Genomic DNA, 27,519 nt, shown 5'->3' with positions numbered 1-27,519 from the left:
AATCTAGTGCCTTTTTTCCTGATGGGGGAACATCACAAGAACAATCATTTATGCAAATTATATGCCAGGTTTTGAAACCTATTCTTAATTTAAGTGTTTGGAAAGGCATGTGATAAGCAGGTGTCTAATGCAGAAGCCATCTGATTACCTGACTACCTCAGTCTTTGACCAGAAAGGATTGTCTCTGTAAATATCCTGGATGATGCAATGCCTATACATTTGTGTCAGAGTAGTTTTTTACAATCTGGTTTTGTTTATGAAATGATGCTTCCTACAGAGGATGTTATTTTTTCACAGGATGAGAATGGTTAATAGTCATATCAAATGCCACTGAAGAAGCTTTATTGCTGTGCTTGAACTGTACTTGGCTTTGCTGAAATGTTGGTTCAGGTGGACCTCTCCGTGCAGACTTTAATACTGTACTTACTACATTACTGTATGGCATTTAACAAAAAGCTCTGAATTAAACAGTGGTAGCTAGTCAATGTTGTTATCCTAAGAATGGATGTGAAACAAAATACAGTTAGATGTTTTTTCCTACTGCTAAAATATCCATGAAAATTCACTGTAATATGCATCTAGATAAGCCTGTTTGTGTGTGATGCTGCAAATCAGAGTTCAGCTGAAATGAGTGGAATGACTCCACCTGTACCAAAACTATGCCAGGGGTTTCCTTTTCAGACAGGTTTGAGGTTTTATCTTGTGCTTTTTGTGCTTTTTTTAAAGTAATTGTCATCCACAGCACCAAACAACAGTTTGCTGCTCTATTAATTGACACTTTCTTCTGCTTGATACACCACTGTGCTCTATGGAAAGCAGGTGTATTATGTACTCAGCAAAATGGTAATAGTTTTTTGTTTTTTTTTTAAACTTCAAACACATTTTTCCTCTCTTAGGTGAACCATGACAGTTTTACTCTGCTTGGTTACTTGTATGAATTCAGTAATGTAAAGATTTGAATTTAGGTTTACAAAATAGCTAAAATATCAGAATTCATATAGCTAAAGTTATATTTTATAATAATATCCTATTATTTAGAAAAAGAGTTCCAAAGGACATACGCACGTTTTTATAACAAATACATATATAGATGTAAACTATGTTATACCACTGTGAGTTTCATCAAATATTATGTTTACATGTGTGAATATAGACGCATGCATTTGAAATATATCAATGAATATTTTAAAGGTTTACACACCAGCATCAGTAGACAGGCTCATTCATTTTCGCTTGGACAACATCACAATGTTTTGTGCATTACCGAGGCTTTAATCGTTTCTGTAATTTCATTTAAACAGCTCACTCCATGTATTTTTAAATTAATCTGATCCTCTGGTACTCTGAAGAGCAGCAAAAACTCAAGGTGTTCAACATTTTAAAATCTCAGCAATAAGGAGAATTCTAGAATTTTGCAAGTAGCATATGTCAAACAAAGAAAATCCAAAACCATTGTAGTTTTGAAGAAAACTATGACAAATAAATGGATTGACTTTGCCTTGATCAGAATTTATAATTTTTCTTGCTGTATTTTACACCAAACTGCAAGATCAGCCATCCAGAATATCTACCATGATGAAGAAAATATATCCTCCTGTTGTACAGATACAATAAACTATACAAATGAAAGAATGCCCCCCTCCTACAAAACAACAGCAACAAAGAAAGTAGGTGGAGAAAATATTTATTTTTATTTTTATTTATTTATTTACTTACTTATTTTTTTTAAAGACAATCAGCTGAAATCCCTTTCAGGCTTATCTCCTTGAATAGGGGATTATCTACTTCTCATGCAATACTAAATATGATAATAAAAAAAACCACTTACTGCCTTGTTTCAGCACACAAAGAGAAACTGCTGGTCTTTGAGCTGAAATAAAAGCACTGAGAATACACTGAGCACTGCTGCTGCTGAACATCTTGCACAGAAAAAAAATCTTCATACGGGGAATTCATAGTTCTGCCCCACTAAAATATTACTTTTACTGTAATATAACAGATTTCAGGAAGAACCTGTCACAGGCTTCCTTCTGGATCTAAGATGTACAGTGCAATGCCAATTTTTCTACACAAAACTAACATGATGTCACAACAGGCCCACATGGCTGTTCATCCTGTAATTGCATATAACATTTACTACATTTTTAATATACAGACAGCAAGTGTTTCCCTCTCTTCCCCTTAACAGGCGCATGCTGAAGGAATTCTGAAAGACCTTTTTTGGTATGCCAGTGATACAGCAATCCCCAAACCACAGAGGTCAGCTGCCACGGTTCAGTATTAAAATTGTCAGATGAAGTGGTAGGAATTACCTGGTGTGGCTTGATAAAGATCAGCTTACTTCAGATCTAATCTAGGGACCATGTACAGATAGCTACGTGGTAGAGAAATGGCAAATATTACAGGACCAGAAGCACAACAGGAGGAACAAGCCATGAACTTAAAGCATTACACCTATTATTTCTACTTAGCATAAGTAGAAATAATTTTTTCTATTTTTTAATTTTTAAAAACTATTTTTTTCTGTGCCATACTAAATGAGATGAGTACTCTGAAATTTAAAACCTCCAGAGTTCTGCTTTGAAAAAAAACGGTAAATGTCTAATTTTGTGCAAATCTAATTCAAATTATTATAGGACTGGCATAAGTTCCCAAACTCTCCCACTCTCCCTCATGTGAGAAATCTCCCAAATGGACACTACAGTTCTCAGTGTGAAAACTACCCCATTTGCCATCCGCCCCCACCCCCCATCCCCCAGCTTCTTAAATTTACTGAATATTCAGTACTGAATTAGTGAATTTCATGAAAATACAGTCCATAAAAAAAAGATGCGAAGAAACACTTCCATCAATGCCTATAGATCAGAGGAAAGCACAGAAATCTCCAATCAATATTGGGGATTTGGACATTGAGATTTCTCAGAAGACTGAAATCATGACCTCCCGCAAACAATTCCAGCCGTGCCCATTTGTGCCTCCTGGAGAGCAAGCAAAACTTCTGGATAAACAGCAGAGGGATTCATCAAAACTTCGAGTTTTGTTTTGCCAGAAGTATGTATATTATCAGATAAAGCAACCAGTTCTGTCTCCTGCACCTTCCTGAAAAGCCATGAGGTTTCTGCTTCTGGATGGAGATGTGCCTATTTTGACCTTTTGAACAGCTTCCCTTTTGGAGCTGAAACATTTTGCAATGGCTATTTTCTGGGGAAAGGTTTGCATTATAATATTAAAATTATCAATGAATATTAAAAATAAAATTAATATTGCATTGGGAAAAAAAATGATAGCTGGTATTACTTTCATAGCCTGCCCCAGGAATCAGCAGTGGTGAGGTGGTGGTTATTTATCACATTATATTAAATGCATTACCTTAGAATCAGGAAAAAGTAGCCACAGGATTAAAAGGGAGAGGGAGAGGGAGAGTTGTTATAATGACCAGTATTTCACAAAAATAAAATAAAGCTTTTTGATTTAGGATCAAAGGATTTGAGTGCCAACACTTGTGGAAATATAACATGAACAAGAATAGAGTAAATATTCTGTCATTCTGAGAAATAAAATTTAGCAGATAAATATCATATACTACAATACATCTAAGTCATCAGCCATTTTGCCTACATGGAGACAAGTTGAATCCTTATGACAACTGCTAAGGTACAACAGTAAAATTAAGGTTATTCCAGCACTGATGTATATACAGAAACAGTTCTACGGTTGTTCTTTATTACTACTCATAGCAGTGCTAAACAGTGGTGATGGATAAATAGATAACATTTACTCTTTTTTTAAGAACCAATCTCTCTGCTAAGTATAAGGAATAAATTCAGAACACAACAAATATCATGATAAAGTGTTTCATTAAGTAGGCTCTTTCTGGAAGAGCTGGGAGGTCATGAAAGATTGAACTTCTTTCCACCAATCTCAATACAACTGGAAAACCAACTAGGATAAACACCTAGCTCAGTTCTCAGTCACATGCATCCAACATAGGTAGTACTGCTTTTATTATGCATCAAAGACTAAACTGATGTACAGCTCAAAAAGCTTTGCTGGCCAATGGCACAATGTGGCAGGAGCCATACACACGCGCATGCACACTTCTTGTGATGATAAAGCAACCACATGCAACGTTGAGTTCTCAGTGGCAAAAAGATGATTTGCATCACTTCCTTGGCAGAGACACAAAATGAAGAAGAAAAATAATCCCAGGGTTTCTGCTGGGAAACCCAAACAATAGTCAGTCAGTGCAGAATCTTTTTCTATGATCTTTACTATTTAGTATTAGCAATCTCATAACATGCAGTGTTATAAGTTCTGCAGATATTCATCAACCAAAAAAAAAGGAAGAAAAAAAAAGTGATGATGAAATACTGTTTTGGCTCTAAGTCTTCTTTTAAATAGAAAATGAAGATGATTTAATTTTTCCCACAGATTTTATATATACAAGTCAGGCTCCAAACCAAACCCAAGAGACTGAAGAATAAAACACTTCCCCAGAAACATATAAATACTTTGAATCAAGTGACATAGTCACATGCAATGTAGGTACCATCACTTTTACTCTGCATTCAAGTGTAAACTGATGTTTGCCTCTGGAATTTATGCAGCAATAATGCTAACAGCCCTCTATGAAAGCCCAGGTCTGCGTTCAGTCCAGAGTTTCATTTGTTCACTCAACTGCAGCGCATGAGATTTAACAGGAACAGAGATGCCACACCAGCATACATCTGTGCATGTATGTCCTATGTAAGGGAAATTTACCTCTACCTTTAGAAATAATTCAGTTGTTTGTTTGATTAGGTGCTTCTTAGTGCAAAAATATGCCTTAAAGAAGGAAAAACATCAAATAAAATGACGACAAAGAAAGAACCCCAAACCTGTTAACAGAGGCAGTATCACAGACCCAATTCTTTGGTTTTCTCTGACACCCTGCCCTGGAATCATGATTTCAGAGGTGCACTTTTATTGAATTGTAATCACTTTGAGGGAGGAAATATTTTATATACATATATTAGATTTATTTTATTTGGTGCAGTAGTACAAAATATAACATTATTTGTATATTATGCCCTTTAAAACTACCAACTGATTATAAAATAGTTGGTCTGACAATAATTTGGTCCTGATAATTACACAGCTTTTCTCCTAGTGACTGATGAAAAGGTGGAATTAACTCTGAATAACCCATGAATAAGTTATCTTAAAAGATACAAAACAGAAAATATATACAAGGACCCAAAGTGGTTCAGCAGAAACTGAAGGCAAACCAATAGATGGATTTTGAAAATATGGAACTCTTTCAGGTCTTTGGGAAGACTAATTGTAGCATCTGGAATACATTAAATATAATTTGATAAATCCTAAGATTCGGAACTCTTAAACCTTTCTTATTGTGGACAGCATATAATGCAATGAGTTAAGTTTTATCTTTCTCTTTGTCCATATAAAGCAATACCTGTTCAGTGTCACTGCAGTAAGCTCTTCTTATAACAATAAGTATTACTTGAGAAATCTACCATAGGTTAGTATTTTTATTGCATATACTCACTTTAATCATATCCTAAATTTTCCAGGCAGAAAGAGAAATGAATTTGCTGTACTAGGTATGAGCATAGAAATAGGAAATTTATGGTTGTTGATTATAATGTTATTGTTTTGCCCTCTCTGTTTTCTTTCTATTTTAAATAATAAGATAGGCAATAGTAATATAGAATTAATTAACATAAACAAAAGTAAGAGATGTAGATGGTTACACCAATTTTAAGCACTGCACTGATTAAAAAAAAAAAAAAAAAGGTTTATTATTAGAACCTACTGTAAATGATACTGACTGTATTATGAAGTGGTGTCAACATATTGTCTGCAATATACAAGATCCAGGAAAAATATAACTTTCCTTTGTACCTTGAAACACTTTCTGACTGTGAGCTCTGCAGGCAGATCACACAAGTTTGTAAAGTCTACTTTTACTTTATGTATTTCTGTTTTTAATCCACAGCAGGGTATTCTGAGCAATATTTAAGGGTCTGAAACATGCCAGATTCTTGCAGAAGTGGGGAATCAGCATCATCACGATGTACCAGCCCTGCCCTGCAGGAGCATGATTTGAACCTCATGCTCATGCCCAGTGTCCTGCTGACACCTGCTACAGACGCCTGAGTCTTCCCGGTAACAGTTCTCATCCCAGAGGTATTTTTTGCCTCCTGCTTCAGCTGATCTCCAGTTACAAATGAAATAATGTTGTAATGCAGATGTGTTTACATAATATCAGTACTAAATAAGTCCTAACAAACAAAACCAGACAACCACCCAAAAAAAAACACAACAGAAACACCCCAAAGGTCAAGTTTATCATTCATCAAAGTCCAGCAAAACAGTGGTTTAGCTTTTGTTTTCTTAAGTTTAAAAATTTTGTAATGTCATATAAATACATCTTGGTTATTGAATTTTTAATTTGTAATTTGAGATGGGAGAGCAGGAAAGATCAGTAGAGAGATGATTATTTTATGTATCAATTTTGTTTTAAGACCACAGTTTCCACTTATTTTCATCCAGGGAGAAATATACAACTGTTTTACTCTCATTTAATGAGAGTGAAAGGGGTAAATATGTTCATCAGAAACTGAATTTGTAAAGTGAAAGGTTATTTGGTATCAACAGCTGTTGTATCAACAGAAGCAGTGGACAAATAGGCCATCTTGATGACACAAATACTAAACATGGATCTCGAAGAGTTAAGTGTTTTCAAGAACATTTAAAAAATAACCCAAAACCTCCAAAAACTAAACAAAACATGAAAGGCCAACAAAATCAAACATAGATGCTGTTCTAATTTGAAAGGGGCCATACACAAATTCCACCTTATGTTGAAGCACCCAGTTTATTATTAAATTCTGCTTCACAATAGCACAGCACACAATTAGGAGGGGAGCTCACATAGAAATATTCATTTATTTGACTGCATATATATCACTTAAAGACACCTTCTTTTAAAGGGAACTGAGCAGGAGTAGTGAAGATGCAAGGCTTGTACATATCGACTGTGTAAACTGTGTACCAAACTGCAGCCCAGAGCAGACAGAGAGTAAAGCATCCAGCAAGCTCATACAGAGCAAAAAGCAGGAAAATAAATGCCTCTGGAGGTGCATAACAACACAGAGCAACTTCCTGGCACAGTGTAATACTGAGCTGTGTTAGCTGGCACACTGTTTCTGTCATTGCTGCTTAGTTTATTAGCTGGCAAAATCAAGCCTCTGAAGCTTGAGAACTCCAGAAGAGCCATCTTCTACTTGGCCTAGGTGTAAGCTTCCCAGTGGAATAGCTCAGACATATTCTCTGAGATGTCTCAGAGATGCCATCGTGGTTCAAATTTTATAGTTTGAGGTTGCAGACTAATTAAAAATGTATTCTGGCTGTGTTCAAAATTGCTTTGACATTTTAGATGTATTATATGAAAGACAAACATCAGGACTTGCTGTATATTCCCTGGTCTGGACTTTTTAGAGACAAAGAAAGCCTAAGAGAAGCCTGCAAATATTTTCATGGATTAAGGCACTGCAGAGTACTTGGCGTAATTTAAAATCCAATATGGCCAATATCCGTATTGCTTGTAGAGCACGTTACTCTAAATTAAAAGGAACCCAGTGTATTATCACACTGAAGACTCTTAAGGTATGCTTATCTCACACCTACCTTTAAGTGTATCTACAGAATATTGAGATTAACCAAGATACGCAAAAAGTATTTTATTATTGTTTTCTGTTCCAATGCTTAAGCTGAGCAATAGCTGTCTGATTCCATTTGGCTGAAAACTCGTTGAAACGGTGAGTGCACAGGCCCCATGAAATCAATGCAAGAATAGCGCTAGCAGTCCATTTGGTATTCCCTGTTCAACTAACACTCTAGAAGCTGTAATAGTTACATTAGCAAAGAGACTAGGCTGATGATATTGGAGGCTAATGACAGCTGCAGTAACACAAAATTCAGCGGTAGTTAACATACTAGCTATATAGCTTGTCTGAGGTATGGAGTAGATATGTAGGCTAATAACTTGAACTGAACTCTCTGATTGTCCCATACTCAGTAAATCTAACCCAGCTGTGAGATGTTTATATGAGGCACATTGTCTTGAATGATTACAGTGCAGATACAGCTACCAATTTATCATAGTCTGGTAGATAAAAACTCCACATCCTATTTTGAAAACAGAGCAACAGCTGTTTTACAGGCCTTTTCATGATTCCACCACACTCTTTTCACCTTGCTAATTGAAAGCTAAGAAGGGAAAATGAGTAACTCACAAATTTTAAATTGATCTTTGAGATGAACTATGCATATACATATATATTTTTAATCAGTGCCCTAGTTCTTTTTACTTTAAATGTCAATGCTATCAACTAAGATGCTTGGCAAAATAGAACCAATTTATCTCTAAAGATGAGACCTAAACATATCATCACCTAAGCAGGAACAATGCTGACTATAATTATTAAAAATAACAGTTACTGCATACTAAGAGGACAGCAGCTCCAAGGAGATCGCTGTTCTCAGTGCTACCACTGAGGCTCTCACATTGGTCTCTTGGGTGGCTTTCACTCCTGCAAGGTGCTTCACACAAAGAGTGCAAGCAGGGAAGTATTGATTCAATGAAATCTACAAGCAAGCAAGGCTAAAAACATGACTAAGTACCAAGGGCACCAATAGCCCCTTGACAATGCAAGCTGCCTTTAGGCACTTCATAGTTCTTCATTTACCTGCAGTATCAGCAGATTCTGCCCCTCACTGTCCTACTTTCAGACCTCACAGTGTTGCAGAACTTTATGTCCCTCATAAGAAGTTCATACGTGGTAGAATGGGTAAGTTACTCTCCTTCTATTGAAACAATGAAAGATCTGTCAAAAAAACGTCCAGAGACAAAACTGCACTGCAACAGCATTAAAATGACAACAGCAACTTCTAACAAGTTTTGACAATTTATTTACAGGTAGAAATTCCTAGTTTACTCTTAAGAAATTTTATAGAAGATTAGAAGATTATTCTAATTTTTACTTAAAGTGTGGATTTAAGCAAACAAACCAGACAAAATTTTATAACCATATTTTGCCTATATAAGTTAATAATAACAACAGCAGTACAAACTTTACTGCAGGAAATTACAGTCACCTGCATGATAACTATTCAGAAGGAAAACAATGTGCAGTGGTATAATAGGCTACTAAGCATCATTGAATATTTTTTACGTTGATGAAAAATGCTAGATCTCTGTAAACTGAAACTATTTCAGTTTGTAGCAAGGTGTCATTTAGATTTCTCCTTAGTTTTGTAGAGTTTTAGAGGTTAAGATATCTTTTGAGTTTCATATACAAGCTACAATTACTCCAAAATCTCACAATGGACATAGCCAAAGCAATTATATTTTGATCTGAAATCCTGCTGAGAAACCTTGGAAACTGAGCTGTGTTCTGGAATTTGGCAAATGCCTGAAAAGAGTTTTCAAAACATACAGCATATGAACAACAAACTACTACCACTACAGAGCTGTGGCTATACTACTAAAATGGTTACAGCCATAATCAGTGGCTAATGCATCAGATTAAGGTGAAATCTCTTGTTAACTAAAGCAGCAAATTGTAGACAGCTGCTTCCATGGTGAACAAAATCCTATCTAGTTTATGGTTTATTTTTCAATGTTTTGCTCTATCAAAGATGCAAATTATTAAAAAAAAAAAAAATCCATCCAAGATGCTCCTGAGGATCCATTTCTGTCATGAAATAGAACTGTGAATGGCATAAAAGCGCTAAGTAGAATAAATTAGGAAAAGTAATGCAAACACTGCAAATCTGTTTAAGCTCCACCAAAGACAGATACGTCTATACTTTTAAAATGCAGTGTCCTCTTAGAACTTGATGTGGCAACTAGAAGAGAGAGAACTATGTGAGTTTCCACTGAGAGTAGTAAATCAATGTGGCGACAAATATAACCTCAAACATTTTTTATAACAAATCTTGTACGTCTCTTACAGTGTACAAAGTCTTTTTTGTAATCACTGCCATATATGATAAATTACTCCTCCTACCTACAGGTAGCTATACTGTCTCATTTACAGTTATTTCTTTCCATTCTATCCCATTTCTGGTTATAACAGCAAATTTAGAAATGCCATTCATTAGTAAAAATTTTTTTTTAAAAAAAGCAGTGGAATACAGACATATGGTACATATTAACTTTACGCTGATAAGAAGCAGGACAAATAACATTACATAATGACTGGCAGCAAAACAAAGGAATAATCCAGGACATCTAATGGATATAACAGAGAAGTAGATTTTTTTTTCTGATAACATAGGTCACTGCCATTTAAAATCATGGACATATTTAGACTCATACATTTATCCTAACTGTCCCACTTGCTGCGCCACACAGAGACCTGTTTCCTACTACAGTTTTTCCCACTTCACATATTTCAGTACAGACCCTCACATGTATTAAAGTAGCTAATTCCTGAGGAAGCAAGAGACAGTAATGAGAACCCAAGCTAGTCATGCTGCTGAGGGCCAAGAGAAAATGGAAATGTACACAGAATCACTGAATCATTTAGGTTGGAAAAGACCTCTAAGATTATCAAGTCCAACCATTAACCTAGCACTGCCAAGGCTACCACTAAACCCTGTCCCTAAGCACCACATCTACATGTCTTTCTAATACCTCCAGGGATGGTGACTGAATCACTTCCCTGGGCAGCCTGTTCCAATGCTCTACCATCCTTTCTGTGAAGAATTTTTTCCTAATATCCTAAACCTTCCCTGGAGCAATTTGAGGCTGTTTCCTCTTGTCCAATTGCTTGTTGCTTGGGAGCAGAGACTGATCCCCACAATGCAACAACCTCCTTTGAGGTAACTGCACAGCGTGATAAGGTCTCCCCTGAGCTTCCTTTTCTCTAGACTAAACAATCTCATTTCCCTCAGCCACTCCTCATAAGCAGCATGTTCTATAGAGCCTTCACCAGCTTTGTTGCCCTTCTTTGGACATGCTCCAGGGCCTTGATGTCCTTCTTGTGGTGAGGGGTCCAAAACTGAACACAGTACTTGAGCTGCGGCCTCACCAGAGCCGAGTACAGGGGGACAATCGCTTCCCTGGTGCTGCTGGCCACCCTATTCCTGATACAAGTCAAGATGTTGTTGGCCTTCTTGGCCACTTGAGCACACTGCTGGCTTGTATTCAGCTGGCTGTTGACTAATACCCCCAGGTCTCCTTCTGCTGGGCAGCTTTCCAGCCATGCTCCCCACAGCCTGTAGCACTGTATGGGGTTGTTGTGCCTCAAGTGCAAGGCCCAGCACTTGAACTTATAGAACTTGAACTTCTTCAAGCCGTTTTGAACTTCATAAAGTTGGCCTTGGCACCATTGGTCCAGCCTATCCAGATCCCTCTGCAGAGCCTTCCTACCCAACTCCTGCCCAACTTGTTGTCATCTGCAAACTTACTGAGGGTGCCCTCAATCCGCTCATTCAAATCATTTGATAAAGATACTGAAGAGAACTGGCCGCAGTAGTGAGCCCTGGGGAACAACACTAGTGACTGGCCTCCAGCTGGATTTAACTCCATTCACCACAGCCATTCACACATTGATAAGAGGGCAAAAAAGCAGTTGGGCAGATACAGCAGAGACCATGTATGATGAGGAATCTAAATCTCTCTGGGAGTGTTAAAGTCTGGGGTTCTGGTTTGATCTGGAATAAAACCTGGATCAAATATATAATTTATGATTGAGTCTTCTTAATTTCTGCAAAGTCTAGAAGAGGTGGTGCTGCCTGGAGTATCTGACCTTTGAATCTTTCAAACCATGCTTAAGGTAAGCCAGAAGAAAACGAAGAGTTACCCACTTTTGTCCCTACTCCTCTGAAGTCAGTCTGCCTTCAGATCATTTGTTGGCTCAGCTTCTTTGTCTAGGTGTTGGCATAATGTATTTTTTTAGGAAAAAAAATAATCATAATGGATCAGAAAGTCATTTAAATTATAACAATGAACATTATAATTTAAATGTTCAACTAAAACAACTGAAAATTATGGAGGAAATTAACCTGTAAACAAGCTAATCTAATCACTGGTGTGACTTGCCTTAGCTCTAGTTGAAGATAGATGTTTTCTTTTGGGACCTGTCCTCTTGCTCCTAAAATCTCTCTGCAAGCACACAATGACACAACCTGACAACAGCTTTCAAATAGCTCTGCTCAGAAAAAAGAGTCAGAGGAAAAAATCTTCACAGTCCCAGGGATAGGGACATTATGAAAATGACATTTAAAAATACAGCTATCTCTATAAATGAAAACAAAAACAAACAAACAAACAAACAAGCAAATTTTTCTCCCAATCACCCTTTTATTTTTTAAACCCATCTATTATTTGCATTTTTTTCCCTTTTCTCACAAAGAATATTCAAGTTAGAATAGGTTACTGTATATTACACTAAAGAATAATTTAAAAAGGGCATTGACTTGGGAATAAGATGGCATGGATCATATTTATGTATGATGTATTTCCCCATCATTTCTGTAGCTTCCAGAATGGAAAAACAGAGCAAATAAAAACAAGAACATGGGTTGCAGCATGACAATAAGATTCCTCACAGAAGTCCACAGACTTAAAGTCTAGTGTCCGTCAAGCCAGACAAAAACATACCTTTTGATAGTGTGTTCATTTGTAGTGCGCAGACATTAATCCATCTAGCATATCTACATTAAAATGATGAATAAGAAAAGTAGAAACAGGAATAGCAAACCAATGAAATGCTAAGATATGTTTTAACTTTGAAATGCAGCCAATGATTTTCCTTTGTGTAACAGGCAGAGAGGTGTTTTGAACAGGCATAAGAGTACAGGCTTACCTTAAGCCCATCTCTGAAAATTTCTGGGGAAGCCGAAGAGCTTGATCCTAAACTTTTGGCAGATTAGAAGGGTTTGCTACATTATGCAAGTGCAACATCCTTGGTCTGTAAGGGAAGTCTGAGAATGGCTCATACACAAATGGTGCAACAGGAATATACCATATCAAACCCTTGCAAAGGGTCTACAAAATTACTTTTGACTAGGGGTAGAGTAGACTGGTAATTATAGTGATTGTCTCAAAAGATAACATGGGATGCAATGTAATCATTGTACAGATCTAGCAACACATTTCTTAACCAGAAATAGAGCAATACGACAAATGTGGTAAAGAAGTGACTCTACATTCTCTGGAGCTTTCTGAGCATTTATATGAAGATGTCACTGTGTTCACTCTTTCAATCTGAAACATGGGAAAAGGAAGTGAAATGTTATTTGCTGTACTGAGACCACCTTTAATAACTCAAGCGCATACCCAGGTAGATCTTACTGGAAAACCTCCTTGCACATCCCAACACATTTGAGAGTTCATGGCTGCTATATTTTTCTTTTTTTCTCTATGACAGAAGAGAGAATATAATTTTCAAAAATACAAATAGGATACACAGACTTATCTTTACAAAACTATCTACTAATACAAGGTCTGGAGCTTTTAATGGAGAATACAGAGGTATTAAATCAAACCTTCTTGACTGCTATAAACCAAAGACTGTCTCCTACACCCACTGTGAGTGAGAAAAAAGCAACTGCTTTTTTTTCTGAGACTGACTGACCTTTCATTACTCCTGTTGGTGCTTTCAGTACCTGGGCTTCCCTCCTCAAAGAAAATTTAATTGAAACCAGGTTGTTCCTATTTTCACATACAGACAATAGTGCCATGCACTCACCAACTTTATTCTTAACTACACTGCCTAAATTTAACTAAAATCATTTAATTTCCTCCTTATATCCTCTGTATACATGCTGAGGCTGAATAAGATTCTGAACTTTCATAAAATATTCCTAGTATTTAAAGTTATGCAGCCTCAGCTATCTCTGAAATACATTATAGTAAGTTTTTCTTTGGTAGCACTTGTAGGAAAAAAAAAAAAGTATAATTGGAGATATCATAAGGCAGCAATGAATAGAAAGTAATGGACTGACAGCAAGTTCAAAGACCCTCAACTACAGGTGATAAAGCATGAAAGATGACAGGTGGAAGAAGCTTTATTTGACTATCTGAATCCCCAAAATTTGAAGACTAACAGCTAGCAACAGAGTCTTTTGGCCTGAAGACTGAACAAGTATGTTTTGAAGATTCAGAAGAATCTTTATGATATCATGTTGATACAACTTTTTTGAAGATCCTTTTTTAGGATATTATTTCATTCTAGGGAATTGGAAACCAGAGTTAGCATTTTGTTTACTTAACAGGTGACTTCGCTCCAACAGGATCAGCAACAGGAGATAAAACTGACAAATTTAAAATATCCCTTGCGTAATTCTTTGCTTTGACAAATATTTTATTTCTTCTCCACCTTTTCAAAGGAAGTCTTTCTCCAATCGATTTTAACCTGATAGTTGGGTACATGAATGGCAGTAAGATTACAGCAGCATTTGTAATATGTCAGAGATTTTGCTTTGCTATCTAAGAAATCTTGAGTAGGGTGGAGGTTTCTGATGCCTCTCAATGCAAAAAAGCAACCAATTTTGTCCTTCATTCACAGTATCTCCTCCTGCAAGTTCATGAGCAGTAGATGAGCCCTGTGAGAGTTAATGTTTGCTCATTAGTTTCCTAAAGCTCTTTGACTACCTCCAATCTGAAAAATTCCCCTGAGTTGTCTAGGAATGGACAGACAGAAGCATTGTTTTTTGAAGGAAAGCAATTTACAGAGGAAATTTCATGCAGAACAAAAGTGGGGACTTCAGCATCACGTGGCATGCAATAGGGAATAGAAAAGAACACTGCATGATATTTTCAGCTTAACAAGAAAAATGTCGTAAGAACTAATGGAAGTATCACTTAATGGGCAGTTCCCTAAACATGATTATATTTTGGCAATGTATTGTTCAGGCTGACCCATCTGGGAGTGGTATTTCAAGTTGTCCTCTAGGGACTTGGTCTTTTTACAAACATACGACTTTACTTCTTTGGCACAATAGAAATTTTTTTGTGGATACTGATTACATGGGAAGTAGAGTAAGACTTCCTAGAAATTAGCTAGAAACTGAGAAATGGATTCCCACAGAAACAAAGAGCAAGCACAACCTTGCCACAGAATTTCTTATCCTTCTTTAGAAGTATGGAAACAGAACAATATTGGAAATGTTTCTTTGTATATGTGATAAGCAATCAACTAATATCCAAAAGTTTGCAAAAAGATTGCAATATCTCTATGGGAAGGACAGAGTTAAAAGTTATTAAGAACAGCATCTGGCAAGCAATCAACATTGCCACCATAAAACAAGAAGTGCTTTGTGTTTGCAAACACTATTGATTACTAGATAAGAGTGTGTATTATGATACAAATTTAGAAAAGTCCCTAAATAAACCCTGATTAAGAGTTTCACCATATGCTCTACTGTTTTCCTGTTTCAGCACTCATAGCAGGAAATAGTTTACTAAAAAGCACTATACATTTAGAATGATTGATCCTTACTGTAGAGATCAGGAAGGACTCTGAGCATAGCATTACAACTAAAGATTTTGTTTCTAAAGATATTTTTTTTTCACTAAACTAGAATTTACTTTACAGCTAGTAAAATGGAACAATGAAATGATATCGGTATTAAACAGCTGTAATTTCATGTTATGCAATTTTTTTGCTTCAGCAACATTACCCCTTTTACTACCTCCCAGCTTGCACTGCTAACTTAATAGTCTGTTGTAAGGAGTCATGCTTTGCACAGATCACATTTCCATCATGTTGATTTTGTAGCATTTCTTCCTTGAAATACTCATCTATGGCAACTAGTTGAACTACTTTAAAATCATACTGAAACTTAGATCATATCTGCTCCAGTTCACTTGTTAGGTACCTCTGTGGAGGGCCAAGCACAGCAACAAGATGCCCTGATACTGGCACCCACAGATGACAGAGCCGTGCTTGCCTTCAGAGAGCTCTGCTCTCATGTCCTTGCCTGCTAAGATCTAATCTGAGCTAGCAATCTCCCACAGTTTATCCATGCTTCCTATCCATTATTATCAGAAGTTGCAGATAAATGTCACCTGTATTATTCTGAGATTAACAGTGTCATACAGATGTTCTGCTTCATTCAGTCTGTTGCATTTTTTGAAACACACGTATAAACCCATTCAGTCTCTGTCAGCCAGATGTCCGTGGTTTTCTAAGGGATGTGTTGGCCCAAATAAAAGGACTGATTGTGTTTGTCTGTTTCTGATGAAAAATAGATGAGGAGGACTATCCAGAACATCCTGGTTTTCATACATCTTCACAAAGGTGAGAAATGAAGGAACAGCTTTTCCCAGGGCAATAACTGCTGCTGCTACTCAGTTGCCTGTAAATGGGGCAGAAAAATCTCAGGTTCATGCTCCTTCCACTGGCACAAAGCTCGTCAAACTGTCCCTGCTTCGACTCAGAAAAATAACTTTTTCTGCATCCTCCAAAGAGAAGGATGTAGCATCTCCCCCATCCTCTCCTAGGGCAGTGCCGCTGTACACAGGTGCCCTCGGGAGCAGCCAGTAAATCACATCATTCCCCTCCCTGGCCCCTTCCTCACTTACTTAGTGCGCAGCCATTACCGACATCTTCTAAGTTTGCTATTCTGGGAGAGGAAACTCTCAGAAACGTCATTCTATTTTAAAAATTATCTAAAACATCATGTTGAAAGTTTAATCTGCCTTAGACATCTCCAGAAACCCAGCACCCAATTTCACTCCCCCAAATCTGCTTCATGAAGACACTGCTATTACATCTGTCTTATAAAAACAAGATATTAATCAACTTGTACCCTCCTTTATTTTCTTATATAAACATTTATATTTAATTAATGAAAAGTAAACATCTGGCTATTATTTGGCACGTTCTTTCCACCCATGACAACAATCACATGATGACTGAATGGATGAAAATCTACATGTATAGTTAACTATTAGCCAGAGCACTGAAAAGAGATGAAAAAGGAGCAGTACTGAAGCCAAAACATTATGATGCTATCTGCTTTTATGTGGGAAAATTTCTGATACTCTTCTGAAAATAGATTTATCTAGATAGCTCACAGGAACAATTCATTCCTAGATTCATCATGTCACTATCTGGTTAAGTTATTTATATTATGTTAGTGTGAAAACCTCTGAGTCAGTTAAAAAAATGAAGCATCAATTTTCAAGAACAATTTTTGATGCAAAAATGTGTGAAGTATCTAATCATGGTTAACTTTAAAAGTCAGTTTATGATGACAATGTTTAGACTGACTATAATGAAAGTGTGTTATTACATTTCACCACAGATTAAAAAAAAAGTCTTAATTTATATAAATAGGATACACTATTGTTTTCAAGAAAACTTATACAAAAGTCTGAATACACACTGCAGTCTTTCTGTCCAGTGAGTTAACAGGAAACAAAGGGCAGTCACCTGTTCTTCTGAATTGCTATTACCATTGCTTAGTAAGCCCCACAAAAGTGGAACAATAGAATTCCGTTCATTTTAAACTTGTAGTCATGAGGGAAAATGTAGAAACAAATAAATACATACATACATAAATATTACTGACAAGGAAAAGGGTGCTTTTGTCTTAACTTGCAGGGAACTTTCTAAATCAAATACTTTGGAAATAAATAAACCTAAATTTTGGGATCTTTACACTCAAAACTGAACTAGAAATTCAAAGCTGTGTGAGTATTTCTGCTGCAAGTATCCTGAATGAAAAAGGACTGGTCTTAAAGGAGCCAACCAGAAATTGTTTGTATTTTTCTTCAATACCTGACTTACAATCCTCTTGGTTCCCGTGCTGAAATAATGGATACTCCTTACTACCCCACAGAGATACAGTCAGTTTGTACACAATTCTTTAAAGCAATAATGTAGAGGGATTTATAGCCACAGAAAATAGCTTTGAGATGTAATCACTAAGGTAGAAAAACCTAGACTCCCTTGGAAGCACAGGCTTGAATTCTGGTAGGCTCACCTCATCCTTTCATCTTTCAGAGGCAGATTAAATTCTCTGTAGCTTAACATATAGTCCTCCACAGGACTTTTAAAATATGAAGTCCTATCTTCTTTAATAACATATAGTCCTCCACAGGACTTTTAAAAGATGAAGTCCTATCTTCTTTAAGTGTTGTTAAATATAATATCTTTTCTCTTTTTCATTTATTTTCTTAAAAATAAGTCCTAGCAACTTTTTTTTTTTTCCCCTGAGGATATTTCTCTTTTTCAAGGCAGCTCTCCACCTTCTTTGTCTTGAAGGTTTTGAAGCTTTATTCCCTCGATTTTCAACTTTAGCATAAATGACAGACACTGCTGTAAGTATTGTACTACTCCACAGGCAGCATCACCAGAAATCAGAGCCCAGACAAATACAGACAGTTTTTCAAGCTTTGCTCTTTTCTTTAAATTGCCATAGCTAAAAAGCCTCATTGGAACTATTACAATTTAACACTATTTTTTTAAAAAAAGAGGAAGAAACCTAAGCAAATACCCCACTAATTATTGACCCTTTCCAACAAATCTTTATCTGTACTGGAAAATGTTCTGAGCAAACTAATAACAATGTAACTACTGAGTTTGAGCTTGAATTTGTAGAGCTCAAACTGCTGATACATATGACAAATAGTCAGGGTGGCATGTGTGTGGACTGTGGATCTACTTTAAGCATACAATGTCATCTGATGATATAACCCTTTATACTCTTTGTAGACATTTGGGACAGTTTGTTCCAAATTGTCTTCAGGAAGAACTGTCCCAATTGTCTTCAGCCATTACAGATAGCCACAAAATTGCTAACAGAACCTCAAAATATAAAATTTTAAGGCTAGAAAGAAAAGGGGTTGTATAGATTGGTAGTCCTGAGGTTTCTGAGTTTCCCCTAGATAATAAGAATAATAGTAAGAAAAAGGATTTGTCAATAGTTTAAATCTTTCTTAATGTCAGCTGGGTTTTAGGCATATAATCCAAATAGTCCCAAAAAGACAGATGCATAAAGATAATGGACAATAATAATCATTTAGAGAAGGTAATACCTTGGCATAAAACACATAATACCCACGCTTCAAAAGATACCTGAAAAGTCATTTTTTTTCAGCATAATTTTACAGATTTCTATTTCACTAACATTTATTTAGATATGTTTACACAGCATCTTGGTTTTCCTTTTTGCATGCTGTTTTCACAGACTACAATTTCATGTGTTCAAGTTCATGATGACACTTGCTTTAACTAAACTTATTTTTATTAACCATGCAATATCCACTAAAGTTTCAGAAGGGAAGAAATATTTAAAAAAATATTCAGAGTTACATATCCTGAAGACTCAGAACTTCTGAAGACAGACAAAGTATCCACATAATATAATGTCACTAACAAACTACATGTCAAAACATCGCCTCTCAAGTCTTCTGCTGCAAGTCAGCCAAGCAGGGAAATGCCAGCTGATGAGCAGCCCAGTATGTGCTTTTCAGACCAATGGAGCCTCCAGCTGTTCAAAACCACAGTCACACCGGATCCTGGGGAAAAGAACTGACCCCAGACTGCTGTTAATGCTGCCTCCTCACCCCCATCAACCTGCCCCAATGAGCCGACACCAAAAAATGCCATGCTCTCTCCACACGTCTGAGCTTCTGAACATATCAGGGGCCAGCACCGATCTTTGGCATAGCAAAGCAAAATGCTGCTTAAGCTAAAGCTTGTTCAAGCAACAGTTTGTTAACCTCAACTTGCTGTGTGTTTTTTTTTATTATTATTATTTATATATATATTTTTTTCCGTGTGTGTGATTTTTAAATCAACAACAAAATTTGCTTTTAAACAAATTGGCCATGAACAACTCATTCAACTCATTAATCACAAAGATTCCATAAAAGATGGTGGGTTTGTTTGTTTGTTTGTTTGTTTGTTTTCTGGGCTATTTCTTCAGGTTTTTGATCAGTAATATCTACAAATTTATTGATGAGTTTTTTTCATCTCTGGTTTACTTTCCAACCAGAGATCTATAAACTGCTGTCGTGTTGCTGTTCAAAATACTTTTCATTTCACTTTAAGATAATCAAAGCAACGACAGCAATCCTTTTAACTAATTAAATTAATCCTTTAATTAATTTGAGAGAAGTTTGAAATTGAAGAATCATAGAGAATCATTTATTTTACAGCTCCATTCCTCAGTCTGTCAGTGCAGTCCCTCTGTTAATAGTATAAAATAGCAATACTCATAAAGGATGAAGTATCTTGCATAGAAAAACCTGCAGGCACACTATTAATTTCTTCTTCTCTATTAATGCCCACAATAAGCTTTAAGAACTCCCCAACACTTTAATTCCAGACTGCAATGAAGGTGACCCTAACTCATACAGGGTATCCGCATATTCTGCAAGCCTGAGCTAGGACCTGCTGAATCTGTCCTGAAACAACAAGCTTCAGACAAAGACACTTTAAATCCTCACCAAAGAAGCAGAGATTTTAAAATGCTTTGAGCACCAAGGATTCCTTTTTTCCTCACACACAAACTGCTGCATTAAGTTACATCTATGTCAATACCAGGGCCGACTTTGAGGCTGTGGGGTTCGAAGAGTCGCTGTACCTTAAGGCATCAGCCCTTGGCAATTTACTTGGTAGAATCGTCTCTGCAATAGCATCGCAATAAAATGCAGGCATTTCTCAGAAGTCATGCACTGTCATGAAAGCATAACCTTTGTAATTCGCCCAGCACCGGGCAAATCAGCAGTGACCATCTTGCTAGAGCTGACTGCAAACCCTCCAGCTTTCATGCACAAGTGATACACTGTGCCCAAGAACTGAAGATAAAGCTGTGTTTTTAATCGCTTATTCATCTGAAGTCTAAAATGAAAAAGGCAGAAAAATCCCAGAAAAAAAAAGTACAAATGCAGCTTCTGTGTTTAGACCATTTCCTTTCTTCCTACATTCTCGGATTCAAAGCAACATCGCTTACCTACTGCAGCTGAACCAAGACCTCCACTATTATATCTTTTATTATTTGTATTTTGATAGCAGCCACCAACACATCAGTCACAATAAATTCCCCAGAAAATGCATAGGCTAAATAAGAAAACAAGAAAAAGATGGCTTACATCTGTATCAATGCAGTATGTTTTATTACAGTTACTGTAATACAGTGTGCTGCTATAAAACATTTACTTCTGTGTGCTAAAAACATTTTTCTATGTTTAAGTAATTTAACGTATCTTGAAATACACCTGATTTTAGTATTGTAATATTTCTTTTACTCACCACGGTGGTGAAAATAAAATAAAAACAGATATCAAGACAGCACTATAGAATCAAGAGAGACAACATGAAAGGTACAAATTAGTGGCAAGATGATTGTTAGGAACAGTGTAACAAGAAAAACAGACCAGGCAAGTTGTTATCTTATGCACAGAAGAGAGAAAAAAAGTGCACTAGAACTTTTGGACATTTTGGAACTAAATGATTTTCCTTTCCAAATCAATTGCCTGAAGTAGTAATTTCTTTAGATTTTTGCAAGTAAGTCTTCTTATATGTTTCATAACACTTTATGGTTCTGAGTCAATAGAAAACACGTTTAAGCTTTTATATATTGTACCACCTTCTCCCCCTCCAAGGTTTGCTTAGTTTAACATGAAACTCTCAAGTAAATAAAGTTTTTATTAAATCCAGCATTACCTTAAATACTATTGCCCTCTGATTGTGGTCTTTAAAATGCAAACATTTCGTAAATTAGGGGAAAATTTGTGCACGGCTTCTTTCTTTTTTATTTTTCAATATTGTTACTATTTAGCTATAAAGATTTATTTTCCCATGAGGGAAAAAAAAAAGAATCACTTGAGATTAATTGATACGAAGCAAAGAGATTGCTTTAAACTTTACATGAGAATTAATTTGAAGTTAGCAGCTGTTTTAAAGCTAACTCTAAAATGGGAGTAAGTATCCCATATGGGACTGCCCCGCTTATACAAACTGCTTCAGCTTCTGTAAGCTTATATGTGCTTAGATCATTTCTACAGATAACCATATTGAAAAGCTGCAAATATTAGAGGAGCCTGGCACTACAGATTTACCGCCTTCCTTGCTGTTCAGAATGATAACCTGATTTAGTTCAAGCTGGATGGTCTCTTGCTATAGGGTGAAAAAGGAAAGAAGAATAAATCACTCTAAGAATTAGGTATCTCTCTAAGGTATTCCAAAATTTTCCTAGTGCAAATCCTGTCACCCTCTTCTGAAAGTCATATTATCTTCAAATGGTTTAAAGTAGAATATGATATTAGGATTCCATATGAAACTGAGTAGGCATAAATTTCTAGAAAGAAAAGAAAGGAAACTGTATGTATACCAAATCATACGATTTCTGCACACAGACGCATACACAAACATGTATGACATTATATCTACAGATATGCAAAATGCACACACACACATATGCACGTACGTCCTTTTGTACAGAATCTTCTCTCTTTCTCTGAGTTTTATAAGTAAAAAGTAAAATTTATAAAGCAGGGAGACGAGTGGATTCTCACATCCTACAGCCCCCACGTAACAGTTACCTCTGCAAATAACCTGGAAGAAGCAAGCTGTGCGGTTTGGAAGAGCAGACTCAAAAATACTCTAACAAAAGAAAGCCTTACGCTCCCCAGGCATAATGCAGAACTTCAGGCTGGTCAGGAGTCTCAGTTTCAGTATGAGTTTGCTTAAGCAGAACATCAGCCAAATGGCAACGGTCATCTTCTGTTGTACACTGATGCTTGGAGGGATTGTCACCAGAAATAAAGCAGTGAGAAATGAAGGATGGTAGGCAAACAAAACTATTGGAATAAACTGAACAGAAGTGCTTGGAACACAGAATGGGAAAGAATGAGTACTGTTATAATGACAACACTTTTAATTATATATATATTCAATGAAAAATAAACTATTAGAGAGAGAGTAAAATACTTCCAATTAATGGAAGTAATGTAATGTTCAAACTTAATTCCCTTGAGGGTTTTACTGTACTATTTTACTTAGCTTAATGTAATTTAAATTATAAACAGAATGGCTCTGTAAGCCCCCAGAGAAATGTATTTTATTTATAATGTATTTCCTTTGAAGTGGTTATGGAAATCATGCTCTTCCTGAGGTCTGTATCTCACATACCACCTACAGCTGCAAACTAGTCACTCCACGCAAGTTAAACATGATCAGTCTGGTGAAGTACGTGACAAGAAAACCCAAGGTTTTTTTTCAATGCTAGAAGAAATAGAATTCTGCAATTCCAAAAACTAATAGTCTCCCCTCAAAAAAAAAAAAAAAAAAAAAAGAAAGATCTTCACTGGCGAAAGTTAGGGGTTTTAGAAGCAATGGAATTCAGACATAACCAGTCCACTTCCATTTTTAATGCATGTAATGAAATAATTGTTTACACTATACTCTAGCGGGAATTATATCTGAAAACAATTATATTTTATATACTGAAATTTAAATACGTAAATGTTTCCATCCTTCATTTAAGTAACAAATTGCTTTCTAGGATAAAGTATACACTTTCTCTCAAGATTCATGTTACAAATGATTTGTGTTACCTTTTTTACTACAAGTAATTCAAGTATTTCATTTATGAGTAAGTAAGTGAATATGAATGCACAAACTGAACCCCAATCTATGTGCTCCCCTCACCATCAATAGCCACTGCTTGGACTCAGTTAAATAACTACAGCCAAAAAGCTGTAAAAAAAAATAGCTGTGAAAAAAAGCCTATTTTTACCTGTATAAAATTGATTTCAGCCATTAATCACTTTTTTAAACCATAATAGCACCTAACACCTCATGGACGAATCATTAACTAACACACTAGCCATAAATATACAATGGTCTAAACTGTGATGCTTCCCTGAAATAATGTCAAGCCAAATCACTTCAAAGGGGGGTTGTTTAAACAGGAACAAATTAAGTAAGCAATGTAAGATCTGGCAGCTTATGTTATGAACTCATGACAACTGTATTCACAAACTACATACGGTTTGAATTGGTTATTCTTTTTTTGTCAAGCCTGATCTTTTCCTCTAACCTACTACCAATTCTAAAACTAAATGAATAATTAAATAAAAATACAAGTTCTCATTAGGTTTGGGTTTAGAGTTTGAATGATGTTTCATGGGATAATGAAGAACAGCAAGTATTTCCATGCCAAACATTGATGCTCTGGAGTTTGATTGCATTAATGCACAAACTCCCTTCAAAGGAGTAGATTTTGTTGATTTAATAGAGTTTAAAGAAGATATTTAAATGTGCAGAAAGAATTTGTATCATGTTTATTAATGCAAAACAAGCAAAATAAATATGAATGAATTTTAACACTATTTTAAAAAATAACCAACATGGATATGTTGCTGTACAAACTTTCTAAGAAAAGACATTTTGTCTATCTCCTTTTAGATCAGCCATTATCTAGAACAGACTCAAAAGTTATCTCAAGTGTCTTGGGCTTTGCACTTCATATTAGAAAGCTGATCTTTACTACAAACTTTGCAGACATCTATACTTTGCTAAAAGCTACTGGAGCACTTGTGTTAAATGACAAATGCTTGTCATAGTGACCACTACCATTGCGTTCAGGAAAGATTTTTTGATTCTGACAGCTCAAACAGCAGAGCTAATGTACCTTTGCTAAGCAAAATGATGCTGCTCCTCTTAACTAATGTAATGTGTTCAGATGAGCTGACAAATTCTGTTTAATGCAATGCCCCTTTGTGGGTGGTAAAGCACATTATTGTATTATTTCTTCATACATATAATCCCTTAAGAGGTAGCACAACAGTGTAAACAGAACACAATCCATCACATATATTTATATGAGTGGCTTTGTTATTGTTAATTTAGTATCAGAAAAACAAATAAACAACAACAACAACAAAAAGACAGTCATTTCTGGCTTTCTGAAACCTATACTAATATTTTTTTTCTAGACTGGAGTATATGGTTTGGTGTTTTAACTCATTACTTTATGCTCAGTGTTTCCACACCATCATATTACAGTCTAAGTCATAAAAACAACCTTACAAAAGGAGAGAGATGTGGCCTGTAACAAATTTTGTAGAAATGAATTATATGAATCCAAGCATTTTCTTTGTTACTTTCTTTTTAGACTGAAACTGAACACAGTTGAATTCTAGTTCCTTTGGGATATTCTGAATTTCAGAATCAATTTAAAAATTCCTGTTAGATGATAGTTGTGCTTCTGAAACCTACAGAGAAAACATTCTCCTCAGACTCAGTACCCAGCATAACGAATGTGTTCTGGGATTGCTTCCCTGCCCCTTAGTTACAAGCTGAGGAAGATTTTGGATACTCACACCAAGGAACATGAATCTCATACATGAAATGTATGTGTTTTCAGTATTTTATTCACAGAACCTGAAAAAAAAACAAACTGAAAATCTTTACCATATACATAACACATGAAAAAACTTCTAAGTAAAGCTGGAATATGGCCAACACAACATGAAAGGTAAAAACAACTGTAACCGAATATGGCGAGCTGTGTAACAGCATGCAAGATGTTATGTCCTAATTTCACAATATGAAAGCAGGATAAGCCTTGCTTCAGGAGTCATCTGAACAACTTGTTGCTATAAAGATCCAGCTAGCATGCTATGCAAATCCTTTTCTAAGATGTCTTGGTTAGAAGATTTCTCAATACAGACAGAACTGAGTGACTGAAGTCCCAACACACTCCAGAAACAATCACAATAAACTGTCAGTGCCACAGTCCCTAAAGCAAGTATGTGAGGAGAGCAGTCTTCTGTGTAAGGAGTGTGGCTATATGTGTAAATACAGATCATCTAAGGCACTGCTACTTACCCATGTTTATGGTTCATTTCCACAAAATCAGAAATACAAATCAGGGTGGAAGTTTTACAAAACCATGTAAGAAATGTGAAAGAAACACCAAATACAATGCTAATGCTGTAGCATACCAATCCTCAATTCATGTAAATCATTTTAAATGCCACTACAACTGAGTAATAAAACAGTGTAACATACATGGGAGAAAGCAGACAAGTGATAATGAATGCTAGCAATTTATCTGGAACAATTTAGTTCTTTGCCTAGATTTCCTTTCACAGGGAGAAATGACTTGCTGAAAATAAACTCAACTACCATACTAAAACCGGAAGGGAAAACAGAGTTTTCTGGAAATTGCATTTTCCTTGTTGGATTATCATCTTTACTACAGCAAGACTGAATTATTCTGCAGGTAATTATCCTGGAGGTGAAATATGGGCTACATTTTCTGTTTTGTCTGAAAATCACAGAAGACATGATGGTTTGTGCAGAAGCTCAAGATAGCAAGAATAACCTGAAATTATCTTTCTTTCACTTACCCAAACCATGATACTGTTGTACACTTAAAACAGGCACAGAGTTTCATTCATGTAAACCTGCTCAGTCCAGTTCTTATTCTGCTAATTATGCAGTTGTAATAACAAGAAGCTCAAGGTTTGCCAACTTCTGGAGAATTTATTCAATTTTTCTGCTGGGTTTTGTGCCTAAGCCAAAATTTGAACCACTGCAGCCACTAATGTTACTATTCCTACTGTTAAGTTAGCTCAGGTATACCTACAGAATGACAGGCATCAAAGTGTTCCTAGCGTTCACAGCATCTGAAAGTAGATGTGGCAAGTAGCCTAAACACTTCCGTATGATGGTCTACAGCTGCATGTCTGTTCAGAATAAAACACATCACAAAGTTGAAGGGCCTTATTCAATGGTTTTGTAGTCAATAAATTCCAAAAGAACCTGACTTACCAAAGTGAGCACTGTTACCAAAAATCAACTGTTTCCTGATATACTCAATACTTGGAAAGGCATACTGTGAATAAATATATTTTTGAATTTTACCTACATGGTCCAGTAAAGAACATCAACGCAGCTGCTTGGATCAGGCACTGTGTAACTCTGTGAACTCCTCTTTTGGAAACAAAACTGGTAGTATGTCAGCATGTAGGCTGTGAACACAACAAAAGAGAGAGGAGAAACTATTAGAACAGATTGCAGAGACACAGACATGTAAGCCCAAAGTAACCTCTGGATCAAGAGAAAACAAGCCTTTTTTTTCTTAAAAAGGAACAACAACAACAACAACAAAACCCTAAGCTGAAAATTGTAGGAACAACTCAAGTCTCCATGTACTGCACAGATCTGGAACACTGGTAATACGATGGCACTGAGAAGCATTTGGGTTGCTCCCACCTACCCCCAGGGGCTACGTACAGTCTCAATGATTTCAAATGATTTTTCAAACCCAGTGACCAAATTGTGGAAAACCATTTGCTTAAGATAATACAAAGTCTGCAGCTGAGTCAGCAAGGGAGCCTATCTGGCTTGTTCGCGGAAGCTGGCACCTCTGGATGCACAGGGATAGGGACTGCTGAGCCCACTCAGACCCTGGGAGCAGCTCAATGCAACGGTAGAAATCAGAACTCAACTCTCCTTTTTCTTCCCCAAATGC

General features: G+C 36.2%; 1 protein-coding gene across 1 annotated transcript in view; it reads right to left on the bottom strand.

Annotated features, from left to right (window-relative positions):
• CHRM3 (cholinergic receptor muscarinic 3) overlaps window positions 1–27,519 on the bottom strand; it is a gene marked incomplete at its 3' end in the record, with an annotated part of 256,752 nt that overhangs the window by 99,079 nt on the left and 130,154 nt on the right. Inside the window, exon 3 of the mRNA XM_084285409.1 lies at window positions 26,914–27,016. Coding sequence (XP_084141535.1) covers window positions 26,914–27,011 — 98 coding nt within the window. The 5' untranslated portion in view covers window positions 27,012–27,016. The remainder of the gene's footprint in view (window positions 1–26,913; window positions 27,017–27,519) is intronic.

The sequence above is a fragment of the Netta rufina genome, assembly GCF_964035555.1.
Source record: "Netta rufina genome assembly, chromosome: 3".
NCBI lineage: Eukaryota > Metazoa > Chordata > Aves > Anseriformes > Anatidae > Netta > Netta rufina.
Note: the sequence above shows the minus strand (reverse complement) of the source record. Positions and strands in the feature narration are given on the sequence as shown.